At 40.1% G+C, this 20,855-nt stretch overlaps 1 protein-coding gene across 4 annotated transcripts in view; it reads right to left on the bottom strand.

Moving 5' to 3' along the window:
* Positions 1-20,855, bottom strand: part of FNDC3B (fibronectin type III domain containing 3B) — a 369,147-nt gene that overhangs the window by 102,554 nt on the left and 245,738 nt on the right. For all 4 annotated transcript variants that reach the window (XM_053573184.1, XM_053573186.1, XM_053573185.1 and 1 more), the window contains one exon: positions 709-767. In XM_053573184.1, coding sequence (XP_053429159.1) covers positions 709-767 — 59 coding nt within the window. The remainder of the gene's footprint in view (positions 1-708; positions 768-20,855) is intronic.

The following is a 20,855-nucleotide window of genomic DNA, read 5'->3' as shown; positions in this document are numbered from 1 at the left end:
TTGGGGTCTTCTATTTAAAAACTTCAGTATTTGGGGCAGCACCTGTGGCTCAAAGGGGTAGGGGACCAGCCCCATATGCTGGAGGTGGTGGGTTCAAACCCAGCCCTGGCCAAAAACCACAAAAAGAAAAAAAAAAAAAAGCTTCAGTATTTGAAACACTTGAAGAAGCAAGGTTTTCCAGTTTAGCTAGAAAATACTCCATAGGACTTTGGCTCTCTAATCTCATATGAAAGGCTAATCAACATTCTGAATTTTTCACTTAAGTTTCAAAACACCTGGCAAATTCAAACTTAACACCTCACAATCAGTATCACCCACCACTCCCACTGATTTTATTTTTTCATGCAATTGTAACCAATGTTCTAGACTTATTTTTCTCAGGTAATATTTAAATATCTTTTTAAAATTTACCAGGAAAAATATTGGAATTACTGAGGTTTAAAAAAACTATTATTACTACATTTACACAGGTTAAAAAATATATATATGTCACAACCGTTCTGTAGACCCAAGAAAAGGGGGAAAATGCCTCCTTGAAAGTTAGAAAGCCTACCCACATTCCAAATACCTCCATGGAGACATTTCAGTGGATGATGACCACGATAATGGGCAAGGGGAAGGGACCCTCTGCTTACCCAATGTGTAGTGAAAATAAAGCACCTTTGAAATTCTTAAGAAAGTGTTGCTCATGATGAGAAATTCACATACCTGTGGTTTCTCTATTCCAGAAAGAATGTCTTGCACCCTCTTTACTTCCAACTCATACTCTGCATTGCAAAAAAAGAAAAAAGAAAAAACAATACCATTAGAAGACAATACGGTTGTCAAATTCTTTCCCCAAGTCCTTTTAACTAGGGTTATCATCAAACCAGTCACCTGTTACCCCCACAAACATAATAAAGAAATCGGGAATGAGGGTGTCTTTGAGGCGGGGTTTTGGTGTGGTCCTCAGGCAGCCACTGGAGCATTTCAGTGGAAGGACCGACATGACCTTATTCTCAGTTTTAAAAGATCTATGGTTTCTGCATAAACAATGGATGTAAGCAAGGTAAGCACAGGGAGAGAGAGACCAGTGGGCCTGAATTGCAGTTGATAGAAAAGATGGTGAGAAAGGACTAGTTTTAGAGATGTAGGTGCTGAAGAATTGGATATGTAAGGTAAGGGTGAAGAAATGTGAAGCACCAAGGATAATTCCTAGATGAATGATGGTGTCTTAGTAGAGTAGCCTCTTGATTTTCACAATGGACTTAATGGGATTTAATTTTGAGTTTAAAGTAAATTCCACTTAACTGTTCAACCCATGAGGTAAATGCTGGAGAGAGAAGATTGCCAAGATCAACCTCTTTTCTAAAACATTTCAAATCTAGGGGTGGAGGGATGAAAGGAAATGGGTCATTACAATGCCATGTATGGCAGGTGCTATGGTAAAGGTCATCAGAAAGAGGATTTGAGAAGGATGCCCCAGGAACCAATGTCTAGCTGAGCCTTGCAGATACACAGGTATGTGGAGGACCCAGGAAGAGTGGGCTGGCAAGCTGGCTTCACAGGGCCATTCTCCGTGTCGGTCTCCAACCTTAAAGTTACCTCTTGGAAAAATCCCACCTAACCCTGACCCTTTGCCCTCACCTCATTCTTGTCACTTTCTTATCAATTATCAAAATCTGAAAAGAATTCTCTTGTTTATTTATATGTTCTCTTGTTTATCAATCATCTTTCCTACTAAAATAGAAGTTGCAGGAAGGCAGAAATACTGCTGGTCTGGAGAAGGCATATTTTCTCTATAAAGAATTGGATAAATATGTGTATTTTAAACCTTACAGGCCAGATACAGGTCTGTTACATGTTCTTCTTTGTTTTTACAACCCTTTAAAAGTGTAACAACCATCTTAGTTTATGGACTGTACAAAAACAGGCTTCAGGGCATCTGCAGTCTGCTGACCCCATGGAGGACACGGCCACAGTCCCGCGTGCTCAAAGCTCAACAGATACTTCCTAACTAAAAAGGTCTATATTAAAAATCACAAAAAAATAGTTGACACCACACTAAACTTTAAAAGGATAAGTTCTTCATTTTCCCCTCGATGTGTTCTGTTTAGTAGGATAACATGTTTACTATTATTCTGGCAAGAAAAACAAATGGGCTGGTGGCAATATCATGGTTTTAAAAACTGCATATTTTTAAAAGAAAACCCACATTCAAAAAAAAAACCAAGTGTCAAAGACTCATTAGGATATAGATAATAAATTGTATCCATAAATGAAAAGTGGACATGCCCTCACATTCTCTGGAAGCCCCTATTAAACAAAATGTAAAGTTAATTGTCAGTTAAAAGAAACACAAAACAAACAAACAAACAAGAATAATCAAACTAAGTGAACTGGTTCAGTTGCAGAGACAAAATTGTCTCAATTTCTGGAGGGTGAAGGATACTGGTTCCATCATACGGCTTCATTCCAATGAACTGAAGGTTACAACTGTTTACTTCTGTCACAGACAACACATTTAGATTCCCCTGGAAGGGCAAGATCCACACCCTGTCCTTGGAGCAATAGTAGTGCAGACCGGAACAGGGAGGATCACCTACTCACTGCACGAAGAAGGGAAGAGTTAAGAAATCTGCAAACACAGGGTCCTCAGGACTATGTGCAAGAAATGGGGTGATATAAACCTGGAGAGCTCCCATGCCCTGCTTTCAAATACGGATGACAGAAGAAATAGTTATACTTTTGACAGAAAAAGGAAAAAATGGGGAAAGAATCTAGATTAAAAGGAAAAAAGATCTGTTCAACCTCGAAAAGAATTGGGTTTCAGCCAGAAATACAAGTGAAAGGTCCTGAGATAAAGACACCCTCCACAGAGAGGTCAGGACTTCCCTTGTCCACCTGCCCTTGTCCACCTGTCTTTGGTCACAATCATAAAAACTGATGCTTTCTGAGCACCGAGGAATGGGCTGGTCTGTGCATCAACACCTGGCTAAGTTTTATAACCTCCATTGCAAGACAGTCATTCTCTGCTCCCCTGCAGTGGTGAGCTTACTGGAGTCTATTTGGCAGGTCACAGTACCTGGTGCTAGGCACGTGTCCTCCCACTGTCCCTGCTGACTGGAACAAGCCAAGACTCGGAGCTCAGAGAGCAGACATGATTTCCCCAAGGCCACAGCCTCGTGCCGGTCCCAAAGCAAGTAGAACCTTCCTCACAACAAATAGAGGCTGGGAGCTGCAAGGAAGGTTAGAGAGAGAGCAAAAGGCCAAAACTGGGGGGTGCTGGCCCTGATGTGGACACAGGAAGAGATGCTCGAGCCCCGTGAGCGGGTTTGTGTTGGTTTTGTTTTTATTTAAATGTATTTAGGAGGCACAAGGACAATTCTGCAATGTGGATGCACTGTACAGCAGTGAGTTCTTGGCTTTAAGTGTAACCATCATCCAAAAATTGTACATTGCTACCAAAAGGTAATTTTTCACCTCTTGGGTTTTTTTTTTTTTATTCATAAAAAATTGTCAAATGAACAGAGCAAAAGCCATTGAAAGGCACATGAGAAAAGGAGGAACAAGAAAAAGTGGACTATGAGTGAAGATAAATAAACAGAAGATTCTGAGAAAATCAAAAAAGCAGGGCCTGGAGACAGAAGGTGGAGCTTCGACAGTCTGCCCTGAGACTACTCATCACCCTGCTCCTGCAGAAGCATGGCACTACTCTGCCTTCTTTCAGAGCTCCTACTGTAAATCTGGAAAAAGAAGAGAAAAGTGCATTTCCAATACATTTATTTAATGCTTTTGTGCTGCCACAGACAAAAGAATAAAAACCTAAATAGATCCCAGGCATACAATTTGCACCAAACAAGAGTTAAAATAAAATCTGTTTAACTGAACTAAAGTAATAGTTACTTACCACATATAAACTGTTACATGAGGGTTTAACAATCTGGTATGAAAATGTCAAATTTACAACTCTACTACCTAAATAATGGAGCTGACTCAGCTCAGCCTTCCTCTCCCTAAGCAAGATTTACATGTGTCTGGGAGCAGACTGATCACCACCCTCCCCTGAAAGAGCTTCAGAGCCCAGCTGTGTGGAGCACGTGTGGCTGAGCTACACCAAGCTTCTGCCTGGTCCCCACCCACGCACACCCCACATTGTGAGGGAGAGGAGAGAAGGACAGACAGCTGATCCTCCCAGAAGTGAACAAAGTTAAGAAGGAAGCTGATCACTGCCTTCAAAGGACATCATCTTTGAATCAGGTTGGAAACCATGTCACTTGTCTCCCTATGCCCTCTTTAGAACTTCATACTTTTTATGTGTCAAATGAACAAAAGGTTGTTCTGGAAGAGGCAGAATTGCAAGGCTCTGGAGCAAGGTCACAGGACATGTTTCTCTTTCGTCCTTCCCAGGGCTGCCTACTTCTTCTGGTTTTTAGCAAGTGAATGAGGTCAGAGGCAAACCATGTGAGCAAACTTCATATTCCTTTTCCCTCACATTGATGCTGTCATGAGGTAGGCAAATGAGTCAGAATGGGTTTTCCACCTGTTTTGACCTCGCTGGTAGCCCCAGCTGGAATGGGTGAACATAATAACCCATAGCTTTTACATCGCTGTCTTCTTAGAATCTGGAAGGCTTTTCCCCACGGCAGAGACTGAGACTAGCTCATCATCAAAAAAAAAAAAAAAAAGAGGTACCACAGGGTATTCTTGGACAGGGTTTCCCTTAGAGAAGTGGCAAGTGGCATTTTATTTTACAGATATAGGCATGTTTGAGGGAAGAAAAAAATTTGTTTTGTTTGTTTTTGGAACACTGAATTCTTTATTTCCCAAAGAGTTGCCATTTAACAACAATAAAATATTTGTGTCAATTAAGTTATATTTGAAACTATTCCTTTGCTACATACCTCTAAAATGATGAGTTTGTAAAACAACTTCCCTTCTTCACACTTTTAGGTTTATATTGTAAAAATATCATTCTAAATGGCTTTTTGAAGAGGGGTTAAGATGAGAGTCTCTCACTCAAACATGCCCCCAAATGAGGTGAGAAATGATGTTAAATCAGGTGAGAATCAGCCTGTTTGGACTCCGCCCCCACAAAGAAAGGCAGGGGTTCAGGTCAAAGGCACAAGTTTTTCTTTCTCCCTAAAAGCAAAACACCTACCAAGAAAATAAAGCATTTTGTTGGGCGCAATGGCTCGTGCCTGTAATCCTAGCACTGTGGGAGGCTGAGGCAGGTGGACTGCCTGAGTTCAAAGACCATGAGTTCAAACACCAAGCTGAGCCACAGCGAGACTTCATCTCTAAAAAAATAGCCAAATGTTGCAGTGGGTGCCTATAGTCCCAGCTACTTGGGAGACTGAGGCAAGAAAACCACTTAGCCCAAGAGTTTGAGGTTGCTGTGAACTGTGATGCCACAGCAATCTATCAAGGGCAACAAAGTAAGACTCTGTCTCAAAAAAAAAAGAAAAAAGAAAAAAGAAAACATTTTTAGCAAAGGAAAGGTTAAAATAAAAATACACAAGCAAGGCAAGTACAGTTTCTTTAAAATGAAAAAAAAAAAAAAAAAAAAAAAAAAAAAAACCTGACACATATATATATACTTGAACTTCGACAAAAGGCCAAGAAGCAATGAAAACTCACACACAGAAGATGCACCAGGTGACATTTAAACTTTCCATAAATGATGGTTTTCATGTTTGTTCCAAAAAGAAATGTTAAGTTCAGACTGTTTGAATAACTGCAAGGCCTAAACTAATTAAAATGTCCCCTTTTATAAACACAATTTACTTCGTTGGTTTGTTTCACATTTTTTCCTTCTTAGAAAAGAAACACAGCTCCACACATAGCTGCTAGTTATAGAAGGTATTTATGGTTGTAGCAGCCCGTCATTCCAAGGGGATGACATGGTGTCATCTCACTGAGCTTCTGTCGAGGGCTCACCCACAGGGCCCGTTTGCAGATACACTCATCATAACATCATGTACCTTCTCAGACTCGCCAAGGAGCTGCCAGAGCTACTCTCCTCAACAGATCACGCATAACAAACTAGGCACGTGAAAGTATGCCACTTCTGATTGTGCCCATTTTGTGGATAAGAAGCTTAAAGTCAACAGTAAATAATCAACATAAGAACTAAATAGAAATAAATACTTTTAGGTGGAAAAGAAAAATGAGTCAATAATAAGAATCAGCCAGACACCCAGTCAGTGGCTACAAATGCAGAAGAGAGTGAATGAGGGTAAAGGGAAACAATTTAAGAATGCTGTTGACTTGCTTTTCTACTCAGAAAAAAAAAAATATATATATATTGCCTGTCTTCATTTTTAAAGTATTACTTACATTGAGAAAAAAAGAATAATCACATATAAAAGTGGGATCATTTACCTGAAACCTCCCCACAGTGATTATGATCCACAGTTAATTGGTTTAAATATAAATATTAAAGATGACTGAACTCACAAACCAAAGAACAAATTTGCATAAGAAGTACCTTGAGATATCACTCATCCTAATAGTAAAAATATAAAGATAAATATCTCACTGGCCATTTAACTGTTAAGTGGTTACTCTATTTGAAATCCTGAAAGGCAGCCAAAAGCATACGGGCCTCTCCACACTGAAAAGAAAGCAGCAGGCAGGTGCCCATGTACTGTGCAAAGTCCAGGAAACGACTTTCAAGAGTGGCCTGAGTTCCAAACAGGTTCTGGAACCTTAAGAAAAAAGATGGAAAGGAGAGATGAACTCTTTCTGCTGGGGTGAACAGGAGGGTGGGGCAGGAGGCTTTCTCTGAGTTTTTGCTGTTATTTCTGGAATTCGGTAGAATGATCCCCCCCTTCAAGATCTGAGCAAAGTCCTACAAAGAACATTCACACTGACCCACCTATAGGCAAATGGGAAGGGGCCACTCAGAAGCTCCAGGTTCCTAGTGAGAAGAGGAGAAGGGATCCCAGATACCCTCCTAATCACCTCTCTTTACGTGGCTTCTACCTAAAACAGTAGGAGATTCTATGCTCATTTCCATCAGATTCCCTAAGAAAAATCCTTATGTTTATTTCACAACACAAAAATCATCTATGTGCATGGGAAAGCTGCAAGTATTTTTAAGAACATCAAATTATAGAGAGATGCAAACCCCACAAAACAGATAAAGTATTAGGTAAATATGCCTGCTTGGCAAACTCAACTCAGCTCCAGTCCTTTCCTTCTTTTCCTTTTGCATGTTGGAACTGCTCCCTGGCTCCCTGAGCCCTAACCTGTGCCAGATACGGCAGGCACTCTTATTTTGGGGGAAGGCTCAGCTCCGTGATTATCCAGCAAGAACGGGTGCCCTCCCTGGGTGTGTAACAGGAAGGCAGTCGCTTAAATACAGGATAGGATGACTTACAAAGGTAATTAAAGTTTAAGCACTACTTTCTGCATCAGCAACCTATAAATGTTTCCACAACATGTTTTTTCATTAAGGCTTGGCATGCCACGTCAAACATTTCTTAAGTAGCTTATTCACTATTTTTCCAAGACTGTGTCAACTGATAAGCAGAATTCACAAAGCACAATTTTGTAAAAACATTACATCTGAAAGAGAATTTTAATTTTATACCACCTATGAGCAAGTTTTGAACAGTTTTTACATCCACCTTTCTCTAATTATGTCTCAAATGACTAAATGATTTGAGGATAAGATTAGATACTTAGTCCATAGACAAAGCACCCAGCAAGGTTCACCAGCTGATACAGGAATCCAGAGCTAGCTGTACGTCCAAGAGCTCCAAAAACTCACCAGAGTTCCAGCATCTGAAAAAGTTATTATAATACAACCTACCCCACCCAGTAAACCAGCAAAGGTTACATATGTGGGTACATACTCAAATGCCTGCAGATCCCAGACAGGAAATACAGATGAGGAAAAAGGGAAAGGCAAAGATCTTAGAAAACTGAAAAGACTTTCACGGATCTAAAGGGGGTAGCTGCTATGCATCCCACCAACTACTCATAAAGCATCATGGGTCAAGATTGACAGATCAGATATTCCCATTTTCCTAGAGAATCTGGAAAGGCAAAATTTTATGTGAAATTGCCTGATTTGTAAAAATAGTTATTCCAAAACATTTTTAATATACAGAAAAGCTGGAGTAGTACTTGGCATAAACACCGTCATCAACTGAATCTTGTGTCTTCCCCAAAATGTGTATGTTGAAACCCTGCTCCCTAATGTATTGGTACAGGGAGGTGGGTCTTTCGGGGGAGGAAGCCCTCATGAATGAGATTAGCATCCTTTTAAGGGTCCTAAGAGAACTTGCTTTCTTCGCTTAGCCACAGCAAGAAGGTGCCATCCAGACAGCCAGAAGACAGCCCTTACCAAGCACCATACTGGCCAGCACCTTGATCTTGGACTCCCAGCCTCCAGGGCAGTAAGAAATAAATGTTTAATGTTTAAGCTGCCCAGTCAGTTTACAGTATTGTTATAGCAGCCTAAGCTACGAAAAACAACCATATACCCTTCACCCAGATTGACCAGCTTGAACATTTTGCTATATTTGCATGTTCACACTTTCTATTTACGTACAATTTTTTTTATAACCATTTAAAAGAAAGTTGTTGATCTTGTGAAACTTCATCTTCAAAGTTTCAGGATGTGTTTCCCAAGAATAAAAAGTTCTTCTATATAACCACAAAATCACTATCACAACCAGGAGATTTAACATTAATGGAATAATAAAATTTAATCTACAATCTATAGTTCCACCTCTCCAACTGTTGATGAAGTCTTTGATGGTCCCCTAGGATCTGATCCAGGATCAAGTGCTGCCCTAGTTGTCAGATTTTATTAGTTTCATTTAATCTAGAACAGAAATCCCTTATCCTTTTTGTCTTCATAATGTTGACATTTTTGAAGAGTCCAGACCAGTTTTCTCATAGGGTATATCACTGTTGGGATTGTGTGACTATTTCCTCCTGATTAAGTACAGGTTATCAATCTTACAGGCGTGCTTTCCATTCTAGAACATGTGCAAGCACAAGGAGGTGTTAGCTGTTTGGTGATGCTCAGTTTGACCACATGGTTAAGATGCTGCATCACACCTTCTCCCCTTGTTTCAGCACCTTCTCTCTCTCACCTGATGGTTATAGTAAAACCACACTGATGATCTTTGCTGGAACATACTAGTACATTGGTCACTGCAAGATGATTTTCTAATTCTATCATTCCTTCTGTGTTAGTTCTTCCTCCCACTTTTTAGAACCCATGAACTCAAATTCTTTTTTTAGTCAATGTGTTAAAATCTGTAAACACTCCACTATTATCATTATGCATATGGATGATAAATTTGCCCCCAAAAGAGGCCCTTCAAACTGTTTTCTCAGCCCCTTGCTGACTTCTGTTTTGGAAAATCTGTTAAGTATTCTGGTTTAAGATTACATGTCCAAACAGTAACAAAATGCCAAATCCCACAAGACTGCAGGTGAGAGATTTTAGTGGCATAAAGTAGAATTTATTCAAACATTTTGGATTTGTCAAAAGCTACTCTTTTCTAAGGATTTTCTTATTTGAATGTCACTGGAAAAAGAAAACCATAAGCATTTCTGGCTTCTGTACTCTTTAGAAAGTAAAGTTGAAACAAAATAAATCAACAAACCAAAAGCCATCTTAAATAACATATTAAGATATGTCAAACTTGAACTCTAGAAACTCAAATATGAACTATGGCAAACTTTAAGTAAAAAAAAACATAAAACAGATTTGGCTCTTCTTGGATTACATAATTTCTGGTTGTATTTCATTTTTTGCTCTTCTTAATCAACATTTCCCATTTAAAGAACAAAAAAAATAAATAAATAAAAACAGACAGGACCATCTGCCCTAATCCAGGAAAAAAAAAAAAACTGGGCTGTCATCTAAAAGCAATGAACTGAGTAATGAACTAAAATGAAACGTTAAGACTGGACCAGCAGGCAGTGTTTATATGGAAGATGCTACCTGAGAGAGACAGTTCTTTAGAATTGGGACCAGTACCGGAAGCCCTCTTAAAGTTTTTCAATTTTATTCTCCAAAATATATATGACAAAGCAGACATCCACAAACCCAAGGCCAGTGTTAACAAAGTCTTGAATTGTTTTAAAGCCACCTACTCTATACAAAGTACAGGCACTGGTCTTATTTTCTTATTCTACGTCTTCTATAACATATTATTTGGCACTTAAGTTATTCAGTTTTCTGTATAAAATAAAGGATTCTCTTGAACCACACAGATGGAGCTCCGCTAGGCAAATGGGCTGCCCTTGTTGTTCAGAACATGGTAGTTATAAGGCCTTAATAATGTCATTTGCATATTTTCAACTCTCTCAAAATGAAACTACTGTTCTATTAAAAAATTCAGTAAAAAGGTCTAAGAAGCAAAATATTACATTCATACCCCCAAGTCAGTGATGCAAATGGCACTACTTACTAGCCGCACTTGAAAGTCCACAGCGAACAAGCCATATTCATCAGCCCCATCTGCTACCAACTGACTGATACATGTCCTGGACAACTGTGAGTCCTAAGACTCAAGGGATTCCCCTGAGCAAAAGGAGCCACTTAGGTCACTGACAAAGAAATAAAAATGCACAAGGGAGAAATATAAAAATAAGACTGCACAAAAGAAAAATAGAGAAGAGATGGCCAAAAAAAAGAGAGATAAGACAAAGTAACGATTGACAAGTGAAGTGGGCAAAAACCAGCTCTCAGAAGTTGATAATTTCTCATCTCAGTAATGAACTTTAAAGTAATTTAGGAGATTATAATGATAAAACTTCTATTACAAAATATCAGAATGTAAAAACTAATTTGTGGTAGATGAACTGTTACGCTAACCAAGGACAAGCACGCGTGTGTCTACTCTGCTCTCATCCTCCTGTCTTCACACAGATCATTTCTTCCAGGGAGCGCTGTCTACGGCTCCAACAGTGCTCTCTCTCTGCAGGGTCTCCCCTAACCCCTCCCCTGCCTTCCACATTTCAGTATATTATACTGATGCTAATTTCCTCTTTACAGCGTATCCTTCACTCCTCTGGAGGGTTGAGCTAGGCAAGCACAGTCCCCACGCCTGTGTTGACTCCCCCGTATCCAGCTCTGTGGCCAGCTCAGGAACATTTGCTGGGTGAAGACTGAATAAAGGGTCAGAAAAACACTACTCATAAATGCACCCAATGTATCCTTATTTCTTCATATTTAGGAATGAACACATAATAGACATCATGGTGCAGACAGCTATAAGGGGAGCTACCTTGCTAAATCATATTATGATAAAATATGGATAGCATATTATAATAAAATCATATCGAAAATCCATAGACCTGCATTTTTACATGGCAACCAATATACACATTCTAAATAAATTCACTAAGAATCCTAAATTTGGTGTGGATTAGAACTATTTGCTTCAGCCAAAGCTAACAGTCTGCCTGGCAGAAAACTCAGCAGCCATCATGCTTGCTGTCATGATAAAAATGCAACTTGGGGCATTACTAATGAAATGGAGAATTCTTAAATATTACTCTGCAAAGTTCCTTGGAGAAGAATGGAGTGTTTAATCTATTAGAGGTAACTTTTTGATCTGCTACATACTATTCTTATTTCAGATAATTAAATTGGAACACACAATGTAGCTTTTAAAGGCTAACATATCTTGGTTTTATTTACCTAAGTTAGTTGTTTCCTAGCATTTTGAGGTGCTCAAATTAGGCATCTCAAGAACCATGAGATGATTTTATTATGCCTATTTAACAATTATTACTCACAAACAAAAAAGCTTGACCTACAAATCTGTCTCCTTTTTCTGACTTTTTTTGCAGTTTTTGGACTGGGCCAGGTTTGAACCCACCACCTCCGGTATATGGGGCCAGCGCCCTACTCCCTGAGCCACAGGCACTGGCCCCTTTTTGTGATCTTAATGCAGCTTCCGACTGCGCTCGGTCTTGGTGTCCGTGATCAACCAGTGTGGCGTCCTTCTTCCCATAACTGAGAGTCCTCCAGTTGTGATCCATTCAGGGCTCTCATTCTTTGTACTGTTCCCTATGCCAGACCCATGATGACCTCCCTACTTGGCTTCACTTTGGGACCCAAAACAAGACTTGTCTTTCCTGCTCATCACCTTTACCATGCAGTCCAGCAGTTAGACACTTTTAATAATAACATGGCCATTTACTCAAGCTTTAACTTCTGAGATAGTAAAGCACCTATCTACCTTTGAGCAGAAGATGAATTTACATTTCTTTAATCTTGCTGGCAGTAAGCAATTCAAAATTCAACCATTCTGCTAGACCCTTCTTAATAAACGCCCAAAAAACTCTCCACAGCTAATTATTGAACAAAAAGAACCAGAATGGTTGGTGTGTAGACAGCAGGTCTATCTTAGTCTGACGGAGTAAAAGATGATATTTTACTTACAAAATCACGATAAGGAATGAAAACACAAGGGAATCTTAAGTTTTAGATTTTAAAGAAGAAAAGTATGATAAATTTTTAAATTTTATTAAAATATTTTGAATACTCAGAGCAATTCAAGGAATTATGAACCACAACATATCATTTATATTTAGAAAGCCTCTGTAATATACTGATGTAGGCTGACTTGTACCCCACCGCAACATTCATATGTTGAAGTCTTTTTTTTTTTTGTACTTTATGGCCCTCGGTAGAGTGCCGTGGCCTCACACAGCTCACAGCAACCTCCAACTCCTGGGCTTAAGCGATTCTCTTGCCTCAGCCTCCCAAGTAGCTGGGACTACAGGCGCCTGCCACAACACCCAGCTATTTTTTGGTTGCAGTTTGGCCGGGGCCAGGTTTGAACCTGCCACCCTCAGTAAATGGGGCCAGCGCCTTACCTACTGAGCCACAGGCGCTGCCCCATATGTTGAAGTCTTAATCTCCAGTACCTCAGAATTTGACTGTATTTCTAAGTAGGGACTTTCAAGATGCAATTAATTTAGAATGAGGTCATCAGGTTGGGCCCTAATCCAATATGACCAGGGTCCTTATAAGAGGAGGAAATCTGGACACAGCATTGACACTGTAGAGGGGACATCAGAGGGAGGGGCCCACAACAGGTGTCCCTGGGGACCCTCTGAAGGGGCCATCCTGCCAACACTTCTGGGTCAGACTCCCAGCACCCAGAACTGTGAAGATATAAATTTCAGTTGTTACCTAGTCCATGGTACTTTATTAGGTCAGCTCTAGCAAACTAATACATGTATTGTACATTTAAGAATACATATTAGATATTATTATACCTACTTACTAACATAGAGTCAAAAGCTTAGAGATTTTATGAATCTGGTAAGATCACCCAGGCAAATCTGAAAGAGCCCAGTACCAACCCTGGGTCTTCTAACTTTCAGTCTAAGTCTATTTCTTTTGGGGGGCCCTAAAAAATCTTTTCTCTTTCTGCTATCTCCTGCGTCCAAGGGCCACCAGACTAAGGTGGGCGAACAACTTTATTTAAGATAAACAAATTTATCCACTTGATGGAACTGCTAGACTACTGAGTTCAGTACAAAATAATAATACTAGAAGGTAAAGCGTGTTTATCCTACTGCTTCGGTAAGAGGCCCCATGCAATCACAGAAAGTCACATTAGAAGTCCAAAGTGAAACTACTGAAATTCACTTCAGAAGCTGAAATTCACTTAAAAAGGCCATTTCCTGAGATGACTCCCCAGACCTCCTCAGACAATGCAGCAGTAACACAAGTCTCTCTCCTCCCCGCCCCCCACAGAGACATTGCACTCAGGGTGTTGAGGCTGGAACACTGAGTATCATGCCGTCATTGCTTCCAAAACACATGTTATAATATTTCTGCAGCTGACTGTGGCTTTGGAGAAGCAGCAGCAGCCCTGGTTCCAAAAGGACAGACACTGTGTCAGACCATGACCCACAGTGGGTGTTGCATACTGCCTGAAGTGTCTCTGTCTGGTTTTCTTCCAGTCTGCTGGTACAGAGTGTATCTGGATTGCGTGACTTATTTACGGCCCCAGCTGTTTTGCTGTTTTTTCAGACTTTCAGCATTACTGCAAGAAGTGAGCAGCCATTTCTCTGTAAAGTCTTGCCGTCTGTACAGTGGACACTAATTCTATTCTTAAGTAGACTAATGTCCTCATATTAACAGAATGAAATTCCCTATTTAACCTTCTTAGCCACTGAGCAGAAGTCAAACCCTATCCTTCATGGAGAAAATATTAATCTATCAGAAAATGTGACTAGGCTTCTGAGAAGGGGGACGGTGGTCTGTGCATACGAAGGCCCTCCTGTTACTGTAAACCAGAACAGACAAGACAGTGTGGTTCACGGGGGAGGAAGGCCTGTGATGATGTCAGGTCTAGGTGACTTGTTTGTGTGACACAGGAGTTCCTAACAGAATAGACCCAGGAAAAGCCAAAGAAACTAATTGATTCACACATTTCTTAAAGCAGCAAGGAGCTGAACTGTCTAGTTTGAATTTACTGTAAACTAATGTTCAGTGTTCAAATTTAAAATGCACGTCTACATTTTGAATGAAATGTAAACATCTTATTCTCTTTCCTATTTACTGTGCTTTTAGTAAGTCCATTAAACAATTGCTTACTAAAATGAAATTCTCAGTATGAAGCTGCATGATTAGAAATATAAATGATGTCATCTAAGGCTCGTCTTTAACAATCACATTTGACCAGGGTTATCTTCAAGCAAAATAACGGGAAATAAACTAGAGAAAAAGCAAGGAAGTTTTGTGCAGATTTGGGTTTATAGCTACCTAAAATTCTGAAATTACAGGCATCCCATCTGCTCGCCAGCTGTGGCTCCTAACCCTCTGTGACAGCCTCAGCTTGCACAAGTCCATGAGAGTCGAGACGTCTTCCAAATTTCACTTCATGTTAGTTGCCAGGATTGATTTTTTAGACACCAGCCTGTAGTGAAAGCAGCATAGGAGCTGATTTCATCAGCAGGTGTTAATTTTCAGAGCAGTGAAAATAAGTGGGGAGAGAGACTAAGACTAGGAAGAAAGACTAAGATGGTTCCAAGACAGTCTTAGGGTTCTGTGCTCTCCAGCATAGCCCAAAGGCTCAAATAAAGAATATTCTCCTGAAATACGAAACTAAAACTTCCCTAAAACATGTAAAAAGCTATATATGAAAGATCATTTCCAGCTGTATCCAAAACAAGGTGCGTCTTTGGCAGCAGGCAGTACTCCTCCCAACTGCCACCCATCAGGGCCCCAGGGCTGTCATTGCCCCTCACTGGCACAAAGTGCAGCTCAGTTTGTACTGAAGATACTGAAGACAGTTCCCAGCGAGGCTCCACATGGGGAGGTCACCACAGCCTACCTAAGGAATAGATAAGGTGTTCTACTAAAGAAAACACCCAACTTTTATTACGGTCGCGAACAAGAATCATGGTATGGCTTCATGTGCATTACTTTTAAACTCCAAAATACCTCCACACTCTCTACTCCATGTGGTTATTGTATAGAGAAAGAGAAGGGTGATTTCTTTCTAACTCTTGGGTTTAAAAGACAGGCTGGTTTTACAGGCAAGTACTGGTTTATATTATCTCCCATATTTTTAGTCAGACTATCTTCTAAGAAAAAAACAGAATTACAAATACCTGCTTAAGCCCAGTGGTGATCAGATCCAAGTGACAATTATCAGTAAGGGCTAGGATCTGCTTCCTACTCAGCTTGTTCTGCCAGTTTATGTCCAAGGGTACATACTGCAGAGGTTTACTTTTCTAGAATGTCATTACTGGGGGGCTTCCTGAACCAAGATAGTAGGGCCCATCCTTGTTCCAAATTGTCAGTGGTACAGAAAGCTTTTGTGGATGGATGGTGTCTCCATTAGTAAGTCTCAAAATAGAACCTGATGCTCTGTCTTCCACTCATGTTTGGAAGGTAATGGGTCTCCTTTTTTTTAGGGGGGGCACAGTTTTGGCTGGGGCTGGGTTCAAACCCACCACCCCCACTATATGGGGCCGGCACCCTACTCCTTGAGCCACAGGTGCCACCCTGGGTTTCCATTTTTATTTCTGACACAGAACTGAGGTTTGCCCATGAGCTCCCTCCTATGAGCAGGGTGCCGGCAGAGACAGCTGTTGCTGCAGAGCCAGATGGAGACAAGATGATGGGCAGCACTGAGCACTGAGCAGCCAAACTGTCCCACAACGCCTCCACAATTAGCAAAGAATATATCATCTCATTTTTCAATAGAATAAGAGCATACGAAATAATTATGAATTAAAAAAATTATGAATAAAAAGGTGCTGAGTAATATGAAAGTTTTTATACTATTTGTTAAAGATGCTTTTATAAAAGTGCTAAGGAAATCAGAACTATTAAGAGCAGGTATCTAAAAAAATCTCCAAATTACAGAAGAAATTAGCAGTTTAAAATAATTTCTAGGCCAGGTGCAGTGGCTCATGCCTGTAATCCCAACACTCTGATTACTTGAGATCAGGAGTTTGACACCAGCCTGAACAAGAGAGAGACCCCCATCCCTACCAAAAATAGAAAAAATTAGCCAGGCCTTGTGGTGGGCACCTGTAGTCCCAGCTACTTGGGAGGATGAGGCAGGATTACTTGGGCTCAAGAGTTTGAGGTTGCTGTGAGCTGTGATGCCACCACTGCACTCTACCCGCAGTGACAGAGTAAGACTCTATCTCAAAAAGAAAAATTTCTGCATTAAAACCCTGTTTTAATATTCCCACATAAGTTTTCTGCTATGCAGTCAAGAGTATCTGAGTGAAGGCTTAATTTGTATGAATTACGTGAAACTTAATAAAAATTGGACAGGGGAAAACACAAAATCCAGATTCTACCTAAGGGTAAGAGCTAACGACAACAGAAATAATACCAGACTGCTCACTCAACTAACTGCAAACACCAAAGGAGGTTCACTGTTACTAGACAGAAGTGGAGGAGCAGTGATGACACTTTATTGCATTATTTGGCTAGAAGGGAATATAAGACTTCATTTATTTATTTATTGATTTTTTCAAAAGCCCTCTTTAAAAAGAATCAATAAATAAACAATTGAAGGGAGAAATAAATAAATAATTGAAGAAATAAATGAATAATTGAAGGGAGAAACAGGCTTAGCACAGAATAATTGTGGGGAGAAACAGGCTTAGCACAGAGTTTTTACCCAGAGTTCAGTTCCCCAAAAAGCATTTTGCACCAACTAGCTGTGTGCTGTGCTGCTAGCCCTCAAACATGAAATAAACTCTCTGCTAACTCTTTCCAACTGTAATGGAATTCTGTATTGTAACCCAAGTCTTATAAAATGAAATTTTCAAATAAAAAGCAAATTCAGCAATTCATATTATCTATAAAAGATGTTTGGAAAAGAGCTGGGTGAGCTCTGCACGTCAGCCTCTGCCAACTCTGATCTGATACACAGCATGAGCTCTATGGGGGGTACGGACAGCACACACAAACAGGCGTGGAGGGGTCAGCTAACGGTGGGCCTCAGGAGGGGCCTGACAAGGTCTCTCCAATGCTGAAGCATCTGAGGTACACCAGCATGAAGAGGATCCTGTCAGATGAAGTGCAAGAGAACTTTTCCAGAGAGAGACTAGAAAGGGTGAAGGCCTGAGGGCAGGCAGGGCCTGCATGTGGGAGAACTGGGAAGGGAACTGTGTGCTAAGGGAACAGGGCAGAAGGCGGCAGCCAGCTGGTGCCGACTCTGATACCAGGGTAAAGAGTTCCCACTTTATGCTAAGTGTGAAAGGAAGACATCTGGGGTTTTAACAAGACCCCAGCCACTACATGGAGGAAGCACGGTGAGGGAGCCAGAGCTGAGCAGAGGCCGGCAGGGGTGCCTGACTCCACACACTGGAGCTCTGTGGCAGCACACATAGACACAGAGATGACGACACGCTGCAATAACACTGACACTTAGACAAAGATTCACATTTGACAAAATATATTTTGAATATACAGAACCTCATTACTTGCTTCCCGATAATCAATACCATTTTCTAGGCCTAAGTTTTCATATACCGTATTAACATCTAAGCAGATTTGTGACAAAGAATGTACTTGATAAATGTCCTATGTAAAAGCAAGGATTTGTACTGTACTTGCTCTGTAACCTAAAGAATCCAGAGGAGGAAGAAAGTTGTGGATTACAGCATACAAATTTCATCATGGTCCAAAGTAACCCTTGTTTCTAAGGCTGCTTGCTGACTGAGATGTGTCAGAGTGAAGGGCATAACACCATTCTAGACAAGTAACACCAAAAGCAGCAAGTCATGTTTGCTACATTTAAGATTTCAACATACATATATCATGATCAAGTAGGTTTCATCCCAGGGATGCAAGGCTGGTTTAATATACACAAGTCCATAAACATTATCCATCATATTAACAGAAGCAAAAATAAAGACCATATGATCCTCTCAATAGATGCAGAAAAAGCATTCGATAAAATCCAGCATCTTTTTCTAATTAGAACACTTAAGAATAGAGGCATAGGTGGCACATTTCTTAAACTGATTGAAGCTATCTATGACAAACCCAGCTAATACTTTACTGAATGGAGTAAAACTGAAAGCTTTTCCTCTTAGAACTGGAACCAGACAAGGTTGTCCTCTGTCACCTTTACTATTCAACATAGTGCTGGAAGTTCTAGCCAATACAATTAGGCAAGACAAGGAAATAAAGGGAATCCAAATGGGAGCAGAGGAGGTCAAACTCTCCCTCTTTGCTGATGACATGATCTTATACTTAGAGAATCCCAAAGAGTCAACCACAGACTCCTAGAAGTCGTAAAAAAATACAGTAATGTTTCAGGATATAAAATCAATGTCCACAAGTCAGTAGCCTTTGTATACACCAATAACAGTCAAGATGAGAAGCTAATTAAGGACACAACTCCCTTCACCATAGTTTCAATGAAAATGAAATACCTAGGAATATACCTAACAAAGGAGGTGAAGGACCTCTATAAAGAAAACTATGAAATCCTCAGAAAGGAAATAGCAGAGGATATTAACAAATGGAAGAACATACCATGCTCATGGGTGGAAAGAATCAACACTGTTAAAATGTCTATACTTCCCAAAGCAATCTACCTATTCAATGCCATTCCTATCAAAATACCAACATCGTACTTTCAAGATTTGGAAAAAATGATTCTGCGTTTTGTATGGAACCGGAAAAAACCCCGTATAGCTAAGGCAGTTCTTAGTAATAAAAATAAAGCTGGGGGCATCACCATACCAGAGTTTAGGCTGTAGTACAAAGCCATAGTGGTCAAGACAGCATGGTATTGGCACAAAAACAAAGACATAGACACTTGGAATCGAATTGAAAACCAAGAAAAGAAACTAACATCTTACAACCACCTAATCTTCGATAAACCAAACAAGAACATACCTTGGGGGAAAGACTCCCTATTCAATAAATGGTGTTGGGAGAACTGGATATCCACATGTAAAAGACTGAAAATGGACCCACACCTTTCTCCACTCACAAAAGTTGATTCAAGATGGATAAAGGACTTAAATTTAAGGCATGAAACAATAAAAATCCTCAAAGAAAGCTTAGGAAAATCACTGGAAGATACTGGCCTAGGGAAAGTCTTCATGAAGAAGACTGCCATGGCAATTGCAACAACAACAAAAATAAACAAATGGGACTTCATTAAACTGAAAAGCTTCTGTACAGCTAAGGAGACAACCAACAAAGCAAATAGACAACCTACACAATGGGAAAGGATATTTGCATATTTTGAATCAGACAAAAGCTTGATAACTAAGATCTATAGAGAACTCAAATTAATCTACATGAAGAAAGCCAACAATTCCATATATCAATGGGCAAGAGACATGAATAGAACCTTCTCTAAAGAAGACAGATGAAAGGCTAACAAACATATGAAAAAATGCTCATCGTCCCTAATTATTAGAGAAATGCAAATCAAAACCACCCTGAGATACCATCTAACTCCAGTGAGAATGGCCCACATCACAAAATCTCAAAACTGCAGATGCTGGCGTGGATGTGGAGAGAAGGGAACACCATTACACTGCTGGTGGGACTGCAAACTAATACAACCTTTTTGGAAGGAAGTATGGAGAAACCTCAAAGCACTCAAGCTAGACCTCCCATTTGATCCTGCAATCCCGTTACTGGGCATCTACCCAGAAGGAAAGAAATCCTTTTATCATAAGGACACTTGTACTAGACTGTTTATTGCAGGTCAATTTACAATCGCCAAAATGTGGAAACAGCCTAAATGCCCACCAACCCAGGAACGGATTAACAAGCTGTGGTATATGTACACCATGGAATACTATTCAGCCATTAAAAAAAATGGAGACTTTATGTCCTTTGTATTAACCTGGATGGAAGTGGGAGACATTATTCTTAGTAAAGCATCACAAAAAGGGAGAAGTATGAATCCTATGTACTCAATTTTGATATGAGGACAATTAATGACGATTAAGGACATGGTGGGGAGGGGAAGGGGAGAGCAGAGAGAGAAAGGAGGGAGGGGTGGGGAAGGGGAGAGCAGAGAGAGGGAAGGGGGGGTGGGGCCTTGGTGTGTGCCACATCTTTTGGGAGCAAGATATGATTACAAGAGGAACTTTGCCTAACAAATGCAATCAGTATAATCTGGTTTATTGTACCCTCAATGAATCCCCAACAATAAAAAAAGAAAGTAAAAGAAAAAAAGGTTTCGACATATTTCCATGAATGCTGTGGCACACAACAAAAGCCAAATTGTACTAAATGGAAAATGTATTTCAGTCTCCAGAACTGTTCTCAAATAGTAAAACAATCTACTAGACATACATTAAAATAGCTTTTCCCAAAGTTCTTTATTATTCCCATTAAATTGGTTCTGAAAGGAACTGGCAGTGCATAG

This window comes from Nycticebus coucang, chromosome 20 (assembly GCF_027406575.1).
Source record: "Nycticebus coucang isolate mNycCou1 chromosome 20, mNycCou1.pri, whole genome shotgun sequence".
Taxonomy (NCBI): Eukaryota; Metazoa; Chordata; class Mammalia; order Primates; family Lorisidae; genus Nycticebus; species Nycticebus coucang.
Note: the sequence above shows the minus strand (reverse complement) of the source record. Positions and strands in the feature narration are given on the sequence as shown.